Source organism: Salmo salar, chromosome 19 (genome assembly GCF_965601325.2).
Source record: "Salmo salar chromosome 19, fSalSal1, whole genome shotgun sequence".
Lineage (NCBI taxonomy): Eukaryota > Metazoa > Chordata > Actinopteri > Salmoniformes > Salmonidae > Salmo > Salmo salar.
In genome coordinates, this window is record NC_138309.1 from 85,622,202 (window position 1) to 85,635,000 (window position 12,799).

General features: G+C 42.9%; 1 protein-coding gene across 1 annotated transcript in view; it reads right to left on the reverse strand.

Moving 5' to 3' along the window:
* LOC106579720 (nuclear receptor coactivator 2) overlaps positions 1–12,799 on the reverse strand; it is a 196,675-nt gene that overhangs the window by 23,339 nt on the left and 160,537 nt on the right. Inside the window, exons 12-15 of the mRNA XM_082965545.1 lie at positions 8,462–8,651; positions 6,552–6,752; positions 5,470–5,706; positions 1,440–1,545 (exon numbers count right to left, since the gene is read on the reverse strand). Of these exons, the coding sequence (XP_082821671.1) occupies positions 1,440–1,545; positions 5,470–5,706; positions 6,552–6,752; positions 8,462–8,651 (734 nt within the window). The remainder of the gene's footprint in view (positions 1–1,439; positions 1,546–5,469; positions 5,707–6,551; positions 6,753–8,461; positions 8,652–12,799) is intronic.

The following is a 12,799-nucleotide window of genomic DNA, read 5'->3' on the forward strand; positions in this document are numbered from 1 at the left end:
GTAGTAGTGATTGTAGGACAGCGGCCAGTGTAAAGTAGCTGTAGTAGTGATTGTAGGACAGCGGCCAGTGTAAAGTAGCTGTAGTAGTGATTGTAGGACAGCGGTCAGTGTAAAGTAGCTGTAGTAGTGATTGTAGGACAGCGGCCAGTGTAAAGTAGCTGTAGTAGTGATTGTAGGACAGCGGTCAGTGTAAAGTAGCTGTAGTAGTGATTGTAGGACAGCGGCCAGTGTAAAGTAGCTGTAGTAGTGATTGTAGGACAGCGGTCAGTGTAAAGTAGCTGTAGTAGTGATTGTAGGACAGCGGTCAGTGTAAAGTAGCTGTAGTAGTGATTGTAGGACAGCGGCCAGTGTAAAGTAGCTGTAGTAGTGATTGTAGGACAGCGGCCAGTGTAAAGTAGCTGTAGTAGTGATTGTAGGACAGCGGTCAGTGTAAAGTAGCTGTAGTAGTGATTGTAGGACAGCGGTCAGTGTAAAGTAGCTGTAGTAGTGATTGTAGGACAGCGGTCAGTGTAAAGTAGCTGTAGTAGTGATTGTAGGACAGCGGTCAGTGTAAAGTAGCTGTAGTAGTGATTGTAGGACAGCGGTCAGTGTAAAGTAGCTGTAGTAGTGATTGTAGGACAGCGGTCAGTGTAAAGTAGCTGTAGTAGTGATTGTAGGACAGCGGTCAGTGTAAAGTAGCTGTAGTAGTGATTGTAGGACAGCGGTCAGTGTAAAGTAGCTGTAGTAGTGATTGTAGGACAGCGGCCAGTGTAAAGTAGCTGTAGTAGTGATTGTAGGACAGCGGCCAGTGTAAAGTAGCTGTAGTAGTGATTGTAGGACAGCGGTCAGTGTAAAGTAGCTGTAGTAGTGATTGTAGGACAGCGGCCAGTGTAAAGTAGCTGTAGTAGTGATTGTAGGACAGCGGCCAGTGTAAAGTAGCTGTAGTAGTGATTGTAGGACAGCGGCCAGTGTAAAGTAGCTGTAGTAGTGATTGTAGGACAGCGGCCAGTGTAAAGTAGCTGTAGTAGTGATTGTAGGACAGCGGTCAGTGTAAAGTAGCTGTAGTAGTGATTGTAGGACAGCGGTCAGTGTAAAGTAGCTGTAGTAGTGATTGTAGGACAGCGGCCAGTGTAAAGTAGCTGTAGTAGTGATTGTAGGACAGCGGCCAGTGTAAAGTAGCTGTAGTAGTGATTGTAGGACAGCGGTCAGTGTAAAGTAGCTGTAGTAGTGATTGTAGGACAGCGGTCAGTGTAAAGTAGCTGTAGTAGTGATTGTAGGACAGCGGTCAGTGTAAAGTAGCTGTAGTAGTGATTGTAGGACAGCGGTCAGTGTAAAGTAGCTGTAGTAGTGATTGTAGGACAGCGGTCAGTGTAAAGTAGCTGTAGTAGTGATTGTAGGACAGCGGTCAGTGTAAAGTAGCTGTAGTAGTGTCCAGTAGAGGAGGATGGAGGACTGGTTACCTGTTCTGGTTGAAGGCCTCAATAGGTATCATGCTGTCTGGCCATGGAGCCGTCTGATTGGGTGGAGCCTGTTGCTGGGAGAACTGGTGGGCCCGCATGCCCATCTCTTTAAAGAGAGAGAGATTCAAATAATATAACTTTATTAACCCCATGATTCAAATAATATAACTTTATTAACCTCGTGCCCATCTATATATAGAGATTCAAATAATATAACTTTATTAACCCCATGCCCATCTATATATAGAGATTAAAATAATCTAACTTTATTAACCCCATGCCAATCTATATAGAGAGAGAGATTCAAATAATATAACTTTATTAACCCCATGGCTATCTACAGTGGGGAGAACAAGTATTTGATACACTGCCGATTTTGCAGGTTTTCCTACTTACAAAGCATGTAGAGGTCTGTAATTTTAAGTATTTGATCACCTACCAACCAGTAAGAATTCCGGCTCTCACGGACCTGTTCGTTTTTCTTTAAGAAGCCCTCCTGTTCTCCACTCATTACCTGTATTAACTGCACCTGTTTGAACTCATTACCTGTATAAAAGACACCTGTCCACACACTCAATCAAACAGACTCCAACCTCTCCACAATGGCCAAGACCAGAGAGCTGTGTAAGGACATCAGGGATAAAATTGTAGACCTGCACAAGGCTGGGATGGGCTACAGGACAATAGGCAAGCAGCTTGGTGAGAAGGCAACAACTGTTGGCGCAATTATTAGAAAATGGAAGAAGCTCAAGATGACAGTCAATCACCCTCGGTCTGGGGCTCCATGCAAGATCTCACCTCGTGGGGCATCAATGATCATGAGGAAGGTGAGGGATCAGCCCAGAACTACACGGCAGGACCTGGTCAATGACCTGAAGAGAGCTGGGACCACAGTCTCAAAGAAAACCATTAGTAATACACTACGCCGTCATGGATTAAAATCCTGCAGCGCACGCAAGGTCCCCCTGCTCAAGCCAGCGCATGTCCAGGCCCGTCTGAAGTTTGCCAATGACCATCTGGATGATCCAGAGGAGGAATGGGATAAGGTCATGTGGTCTGATGAGACAAAAATAGAGCTTTTTGGTCTAAACTCCACTCGCCGTGTTTGGAGGAAGAAGAAGGATGAGTACAACCCCAAGAACACCATCCCAACCGTGAAGCATGGAGGTGGAAACATCATTCTTTGGGGATGCTTTTCTGCAAAGGGGACAGGACGACTGCACCGTATTGAGGGGAGGATGGATGGGGCCATGTATCGCGAGATCTTGGCCAACAACCTCCTTCCCTCAGTAAGAGCATTGAAGATGGGTCGTGGCTGGGTCTTCCAGCATGACAACGACCCGAAACACACAGCCAGGGCAACTAAGGAGTGGCTCCGTAAGAAGCATCTCAAGGTCCTGGAGTGGCCTAGCCAGTCTCCAGACCTGAACCCAATAGAAAATCTTTGGAGGGAGCTGAAAGTCCGTATTGCCCAGTGACAGCCCCGAAACCTGAAGGATCTGGAGAAGGTCTGTATGGAGGAGTGGGCCAAAATCCCTGCTGCAGTGTGTGCAAACCTGGTCAAGAACTACAGGAAACGTATGATCTCTGTAATTGCAAACAAAGGTTTCTGTACCAAATATTAAGTTCTGCTTTTCTGATGTATCAAATACTTGTGTCATGCAATAAAATACAAATTAATTACTTAAAAATCATACAATGTGATTTTCTGGATTTTTGTTTTAGATTCCGTCTCACAGTTGAAGTGTACCTATGATAAAAATTACAGACGTCTACATGCTTTGTAAGTAGGAAGTGTATCAAATACTTGTTCTCCCCACTGTAGATATAAAGATTCAAATTAATATAACTTTATTAACCCACATGGCTATCTATATATAGAGAGAGATTCAAATTAATATAACTTTATTAACCCCATGGCTATCTATATATAGAGAGAGATTCAAATAATATAACTTTATTAACCCCATGGCTATCTATATATAGAGAGAGATTCAAATTAATATAACTTTATTAACCCCATGGCTATCTATATATAGAGAGAGATTCAAATTAATATAACTATTAACCCACATGTCCATTTCTGTTAGATTCAAATTAATATACACTACATGGCCAAAAGTATGTGGACACCCCTTCAAATGAGTGGATTTGGCTATTTCAGCCACACCGTTGCTGACAGGTGTATAAAATCGAGCACACGGACATGCAATCTCCACAGACAAACACTGGCAGTAGAATTAGAACGGCCTTATTGAAGAGCTCAGTGACTTTCAACGTGGCACCATCATAGGATGCCACCTTTCCAACTAGTCAGTTCATCACATTTCTGCCCTGCTAGAAACGCGTTCTCTGGAGTGATGAATCAAGGTTCACCATCTGGCAGTCCGACGGTAGAATCTGGGTTTGGAGAACGCTACCTGCCCCAATGCATAGTGCCAACTGTAAAGTTTGGTGGAGGAGGAATAATGGTCTGGGGCTGTTTTTCATGGTTCAGGCCCTTTAGTTCCAGTGAAGGGAAATCTTAATGCTACAACATACAATGACATTCTAGACCTTTCTGTGCTTCCAACTTTGTGGCAACAGTTTGGGGAAGACCCTTTCCTGTTTCAGCATGACAATGCCCCCGTGCACAAAGCGAGGTCCATACAGAAATGGTTTGTCGAGATCGGTGTGGAAGAACTTGACTGGCCAGCACAGAGCCCTCAACCCCATCGAACACCTTTGGGATGAACTGTAACGCCGACTGAGAGCCAGGCCGAATCGCCCAACATCAGTTCCCAACCTCACTAATGCTCTTGTGGCTGAATGGAACCAAGTCCCCCTGCAGCAATGTACCAACATCTAGTGGAAAGCCTTCCCAGAAGAGTGGAGGCTGTTATAGCAGCAATGTCCCAACATCTAGTGGAAAGCCTTCCCAGAAGAGTGGAGGCTGTTATAGCAGCAATGTTCCAACATCTAGTGGAAAGCCTTCCCAGAAGAGTGGAGGCTGTTATAGCAGCAATGTACCAACATCTAGTGGAAAGCCTTCCCAGAAGAGTGGAGGCTGTTATAGCAGCAATGTACCAACATCTAGTGGAAAGCCTTCCCAGAAGAGTGGAGGCTGTTATAGCAGCAAAGGGGGAACCAACTCCATATTAATGCCCATTATTCTGGAATGAGATGTTGGACAAGCAGGTGTCCACATACCTTTGGCCATGTTGTGTAACATTATTAAACCCCATGCCCATCTCTTTATGGACAGAGATTCAAATGAATATAACTTTATTAAACCCCATGCCCATCTCTTCATGGACAGAGATTCAAATGAATATAACTTTATTAACCCCCATGCCCATCTCTTTATGGACAGAGATTCAAATGAATATAATTTTATTAACCCCCATGTCCATCTCTTTAGAGAGAAAGATTCAAATGGATACAACTTTATTAAACCTATGCTCATCTCTTTAGAGAGAAATGTTCAAATGAATATAACTTTATTAGAGAGAGACATTAAAATGTATATATAAAACCTTATTAACCCCATGCCCAAACCAGACTGAGCTGCTCGAGATGGGTAGGTAGCCTAGTGGTTAGAGCGGTGGACTAGTAACCGAAAGGTTGCAAGATCAAATACCCGAGCTGACAAGGTAAAAATCTGTCATTCTGCCCCTGAACAAGGCTGTTCCTAGGCCGTCATTGTAAATAAGAATTTGTTCTTAACTGACTTGCCTAGTTAAATAAAGGTTAAATACAAAAAATATGACAATTGGCATTAGACAGTGTATCAGTGTGTTGTTCCTCTGACTGGCCAGCAGGTGTCAGATGTGTCCCCTTACAGCATTGACTCCAAAACTATTTGCGGACTTCTACATGCTGAAAATGAATTTCAATAAATTGGTTTCCATTGACATATGTTACATCAATTGGTGGGTCCCCAAGCCCAATGTTAAGAACCACTGATCTGTGAAGTGGATAGACCATTACAAATATATATTTCTATAGCAGCCCTGGCATAGAACTAGAAATTATAGATATACAGTCTCACCGTTGGCCATCATCTGCGACTGCAGGATCTGCCTGGGTGCAGGTCCTGGTAGACTGTTGGGTCTCATGAGGCCCCCGGGGCCTCCAGGGTTGGGCCCCATACGGCTGTGCATCGTCCCCTGTTGACCTGGGGCACCAGGAGGAGGGACCGAGACTGAACCACTCTGACCCGGGCCCCCAGGACCCCAACTCCCCTCCTGCTGGTGCTGCATGCCCTGCCGAGGACCACCCACTAGACCTGGAGGGAGGGGGGGAGAGGTAGACGGAGGGAGGGGGGGAGAGGTAGACGGAGGGAGGGAGAGAGAGATCACGTGAGTGAGTGAATGTGTGAGGAGTCAAGAGGGAAAAAGTGGGGGGCAAAAATATACCTCCCATCTATAAGGACAGAAGTCATCATCCTTTTGTTTACACTTCCCCCATTTGCAAACTACCACAGTTCAGGGGCTAGAGGTTGTTTTCAGAGTGAGCTTCGCTGTGGCCCGTCTGCGAGTCAGAGAGCTGTGGGCCCGTCTGCGAGTCAGAGCGCTGTGGGCCCGTCTGCGAGTCAGAGCGCTGTGGGCCCGTCTGCGAGTCAGAGCGCTGTGGGCCCGTCTGCGAGTCAGAGCGCTGTGGGCCCGTCTGCGAGTCAGAGCGCTGTGGGCCCGTCTGCGAGTCAGAGCGCTGTGGGCCCGTCTGCGAGTCAGAGCGCTGTGGGCCCGTCTGCGAGTCAGAGCGCTGTGGGCCCGTCTGCGAGTCAGAGTGCTGTGGCCCGTCTGCGAGTCAGAGCACTGAGGCCCGTCTGCGAGTCAAAATGAAAGTGAGAGAAGAGGAGCTGGCAGTGTGTGTGTGTCTGTGTGGGTGACTCCGACTCCCTCAACTTCCTGCACGGAAACAGGAAGTGACTCACTATGACGTGTCATCGGCCCCCACAGAGAGTGTATTCCGTTCCACATGTTTCTCTGAGTGCTGACTTCATGAAAAGGTCAAGAACATCTGCTAAATTACTAAAATGTAAATGTTTGTTGATAGCTTGAGTATTTGTAGATCAAGAAAATAGACAAATAAAAAAAAAGTGTAAGTCTTCGCTCTGAGGGCTCCACCCACCTGCGAGGTTGGCCTGGTTGGACATCATGGCGGCGTGGTTTCCCAAGATGCCTTGCTGCTGCTGTAGTGTGTAGGGGCTGGGGGTCCTCATGGGGGGATACTGGCCCTGGGGGGGCCGGCCCCCTGACATGTTCATATCCAGGGATACACTCCTCAAAGGCAAACCCCTACCTGGACCCTGGACCCCAGGACCTCCGTAGTCTATAGAGAAAGAGCGATGTAGTGACAAATTTGAGATAAATCAGACATGCTAATCCACTACACTGTAACACGGTCTACACTGTAACATGGTCTACACTGTAACATCTACACTAACATCTACACTGTAACATCTACACTGTAACATGGTCTACACTGTAACATCTACACTGTAACATGGTCTACACTGTAACATGGTCTACATTGTAACATCTACACTAACATCTACACTGTAACATCTACACTGTAACATGGTCTACACTGTAACATCTACACTGTAACATCTACACTGTAACATGGTCTACACTGTAACACGGTCTACACTGTAACATCTACACTGTAACATGGTCTACACTGTAACATGGTCTACACTGTAACATCTACACTGTAACATGGTCTACACTGTAACATCTACACTGTAACATCTACACTGTAACATCTACACTGTAACATGGTCTACACTGTAACATCTACACTGTAACATCTACACTGTAACATCTACACTGTAACATGGTCTACACTGTAACACGGTCTACACTGTAACATGGTCTACACTGTAACATCTACACTGTAACATCTACACTGTAACATGGTCTACACTGTAACATGGTCTACACTGTAACATCTACACTGTAACATCTACACTGTAACACGGTCTACACTGTAACATCTACACTGTAACACGGTCTACACTGTAACATCTACACTAACATCTACACTGTAACATGGTCTACACTGTAACATGGTCTACACTGTAACATGGTCTACACTGTAACATCTACACTGTAACACGGTCTACACTGTAACATCTACACTGTAACATCTACACTGTAACATCTACACTGTAACATCTACACTGTAACATGGTCTACACTGTAACATGGTCTACATTGTAACATGGTCTACACTGTAACATCTACACTGTAACATCTACACTGTAACATGGTCTACACTGTAACATCTACACTGTAACATGGTCTACACTGTAACATCTACACTGTAACATCTACACTGTAACATCTACACTGTAACATCTACACTGCAACATCTACACTGTAACACGGTCTACACTGCAACATCTACACTGTAACATCTACACTGTAACATCTACACTGTAACACGGTCTACACTGTAACATCTACACTGTAACACGGTCTACACTGTAACATCTACACTAACATCTACACTGTAACATGGTCTACACTGTAACATGGTCTACACTGTAACATGGTCTACACTGTAACATGGTCTACACTGTAACATCTACACTGTAACACGGTCTACACTGTAACATCTATACTGTAACATCTACACTGTAACATCTACACTGTAACATCTACACTGCAACATCTACACTGCAACATCTACACTAACATCTACACTGTAACATGGTCTACACTGTAACATCTACACTGTAACATCTACACTGTAACATCTACACTGTAACATCTACACTGTAACATGGTCTACACTGTAACATCTACACTGTAACATGGTCTACACTGCATAATGATTTACTGATTGACACACCAAGACGCTGACGGACTGACTGGTCACATACATTGAACAGCTGTTTATGAGGGCAGGTTTTAGTATGTGTGAGATGGTGCATGTACGTGTACTGTGTGTGTATTTCTGTGTATGTTCCTGTCAGATGTGTGTGTGTGTCTCTGATGTGTGTGTGTGTGTGTGTGTGAGAGAGAGACACTCACTGCCTGGCCCCATGCCTCGCTGCATGCCCCTCTGCTGCTGCTGTGTTGCCATGGCGTTGGGGTTGCCAGGGCTGGTTTCCTGGGTGATGTGCAGTATGTCGTTGATGATGGTGTGTTTGTCCAGGGAGGAGGGGAGGGAGACGGGCTGGACACACTGAAGCTCACCTAGGATTTCATCCAGCTCTGAAGACTACAGGAGAGACAGGGAGGAGGGTTAGGAGAACACATACATGTGAGTCATTTAACAGACTCTCTTATCCAGATACTACAGTAGTGAATCATTTAGCAGACTCTTTTATCCAGAGATACTACAGTTAGTGAGTCATTTAACAGACTCTCTTATCCAGAGATACTACAGTAGTGAGTCATTTAGCAGACTCTCTTATCCAGAGATACTACAGTAGTGAGTCATTTAACAGACTCTCTGATCCAGAGATACTACAGTAGTGAGTCATTTAGCAGACTCTCTTATCCAGAGATACTACAGTAGTGAGTCATTTAACAGACTCTCTGATCCAGAGATACTACAGTTAGTGAATCATTTAGCAGACTCTCTGATCCAGAGATACTACAGTTAGTGAATCATTTAGCAGACTCTCTTATCCAGAGACACTACAGTAGTGAATCATTTAGCAGACTCTCTTATCCAGAGATACTACAGTAGTGAGTCATTTAACAGACTCTCTTATCCAGAGATACTACAGTTAGTGAATCATTTAGCAGACTCTCTGATCCAGAGAACCTACAGTTAGTGAGTCATTTAACAGACTCTCTGATCCAGAGATACTACAGTAGTGAGTCATTTAGCAGACTCTCTTATCCAGAGATACTACAGTAGTGAGTCATTTAACAGACTCTCTGATCCAGAGATACTACAGTTAGTGAATCATTTAGCAGACTCTCTGATCCAGAGATACTACAGTTAGTGAATCATTTAGCAGACTCTCTTATCCAGAGACACTACAGTAGTGAATCATTTAGCAGACTCTCTTATCCAGAGATACTACAGTAGTGAGTCATTTAACAGACTCTCTTATCCAGAGATACTACAGTTAGTGAATCATTTAGCAGACTCTCTGATCCAGAGAACCTACAGTTAGTGAGTCATTTAACAGACTCTCTTATCCAGAGATACTACAGTTAGTGAATCATTTAGCAGACTCTCTTATCCAGAGACACTACAGTTAGTGAATCATTTAGCAGACTCTCTGATCCAGAGAAACTACAGTTAGTGAATCATTTAACAGACTCTCTTATCCAGAGACACTACAGTTAGTGAGTCATTTAGCAGACTCTCTGATCCAGAGATACTACAGTTAGTGAATCATTTAGCAGACTCTCTTATCCAGAGACACTACAGTTAGTGAATCATTTAGCAGACTCTCTTATCCAGAGATACTACAGTTAGTGAATCATTTAACAGACTCTCTGATCCTGAGACACTACAGTTAGTGAATCATTTAACAGACTCTCTTATCCAGAGACACTACAGTTAGTGAATCATTTAGCAGACTCTCTGATCCAGAGACACTACAGTTAGTGAATCATTTAACAGACTCTCTTATCCAGAGACACTACAGTTAGTGAATCATTTAGCAGACTCTCTGATCCAGATACACTACAGTTAGTGGATCATTTAACAGACTCTCTTATCCAGAGATACTACAGTTAGTGAATCATTTAACAGATTCTCTGATCCTGAGACACTACAGTTAGTGAATCATTTAGCAGACTCTCTGATCCAGATACACTACAGTTAGTGGATCATTTAACAGACTCTCTTATCCAGAGATACTACAGTTAGTGAATCATTTAACAGATTCTCTGATCCTGAGACACTACAGTTAGTGAATCATTTAACAGACTCTCTGATCCTGAGACACTACAGTTAGTGAATCATTTAACAGACTCTCTTATCCAGAGACACTACAGTTAGTGAATCATTTAGCAGACTCTCTGATCCAGAGACACTACAGTTAGTGAATCATTTAACAGACTCTCTTATCCAGAGACACTACAGTTAGTGAATCATTTAACAGACTCTCTTATCCAGATACTACAGTAGTGAATCATTTAGCAGACTCTTTTATCCAGAGATACTACAGTTAGTGAGTCATTTAACAGACTCTCTTATCCAGAGATACTACAGTAGTGAGTCATTTAGCAGACTCTCTTATCCAGAGATACTACAGTAGTGAGTCATTTAACAGACTCTCTGATCCAGAGATACTACAGTAGTGAGTCATTTAGCAGACTCTCTTATCCAGAGATACTACAGTAGTGAGTCATTTAACAGACTCTCTGATCCAGAGATACTACAGTTAGTGAATCATTTAGCAGACTCTCTGATCCAGAGATACTACAGTTAGTGAATCATTTAGCAGACTCTCTTATCCAGAGACACTACAGTAGTGAATCATTTAGCAGACTCTCTTATCCAGAGATACTACAGTAGTGAGTCATTTAACAGACTCTCTTATCCAGAGATACTACAGTTAGTGAATCATTTAGCAGACTCTCTGATCCAGAGAACCTACAGTTAGTGAGTCATTTAACAGACTCTCTTATCCAGAGATACTACAGTTAGTGAATCATTTAGCAGACTCTCTTATCCAGAGACACTACAGTTAGTGAATCATTTAGCAGACTCTCTGATCCAGAGATACTACAGTTAGTGAATCATTTAACAGACTCTCTTATCCAGAGACACTACAGTTAGTGAATCATTTAGCAGACTCTCTTATCCAGAGACACTACAGTTAGTGAGTCATTTAGCAGACTCTCTGATCCAGAGATACTACAGTTAGTGAATCATTTAGCAGACTCTCTTATCCAGAGACACTACAGTTAGTGAGTCATTTAGCAGACTCTCTGATCCAGAGATACTACAGTTAGTGAATCATTTAGCAGACTCTCTTATCCAGAGACACTACAGTTAGTGAATCATTTAGCAGACTCTCTTATCCAGAGATACTACAGTTAGTGAATCATTTAACAGACTCTCTGATCCTGAGACACTACAGTTAGTGAATCATTTAACAGACTCTCTTATCCAGAGACACTACAGTTAGTGAATCATTTAGCAGACTCTCTGATCCAGAGACACTACAGTTAGTGAATCATTTAACAGACTCTCTTATCCAGAGACACTACAGTTAGTGAATCATTTAGCAGACTCTCTGATCCAGATACACTACAGTTAGTGGATCATTTAACAGACTCTCTTATCCAGAGATACTACAGTTAGTGAATCATTTAACAGATTCTCTGATCCTGAGACACTACAGTTAGTGAATCATTTAACAGACTCTCTTATCCAGAGATACTACAGTAGTGAGTCATTTAACAGACTCTCTTATCCAGAGATACTACAGTTAGTGAATCATTTAACAGATTCTCTGATCCTGAGACACTACAGTTAGTGAATCATTTAACAGACTCTCTTATCCAGAGATACTACAGTAGTGAGTCATTTAACAGACTCTCTTATCCAGAGATACTACAGTTAGTGAATCATTTAACAGACTCTCTGATCCAGAGACACTACAGTAGTGAATCATTTAGCAGACTCTCTTATCCAGAGATACTACAGTAGTGAGTCATTTAACAGACTCTCTTATCCAGAGATACTACAGTTAGTGAATCATTTAGCAGACTCTCTTATCCAGAGACACTACAGTTAGTGAGTCATTTAGCAGACTCTCTGATCCAGAGATACTACAGTTAGTGAATCATTTAGCAGACTCTCTTATCCAGAGACACTACAGTTAGTGAATCATTTAGCAGACTCTCTTATCCAGAGATACTACAGTTAGTGAATCATTTAACAGACTCTCTGATCCTGAGACACTACAGTTAGTGAATCATTTAACAGACTCTCTTATCCAGAGACACTACAGTTAGTGAATCATTTAGCAGACTCTCTGATCCAGAGACACTACAGTTAGTGAATCATTTAACAGACTCTCTTATCCAGAGACACTACAGTTAGTGAATCATTTAGCAGACTCTCTGATCCAGATACACTACAGTTAGTGGATCATTTAACAGACTCTCTTATCCAGAGATACTACAGTTAGTGAATCATTTAACAGATTCTCTGATCCTGAGACACTACAGTTAGTGAATCATTTAACAGACTCTCTTATCCAGAGATACTACAGTAGTGAGTCATTTAACAGACTCTCTTATCCAGAGATACTACAGTTAGTGAATCATTTAACAGATTCTCTGATCCTGAGACACTACAGTTAGTGAATCATTTAACAGACTCTCTTATCCAGAGATACTACAGTAGTGAGTCATTTAACAGACTCTCTTATCCAGAGATACTACAGT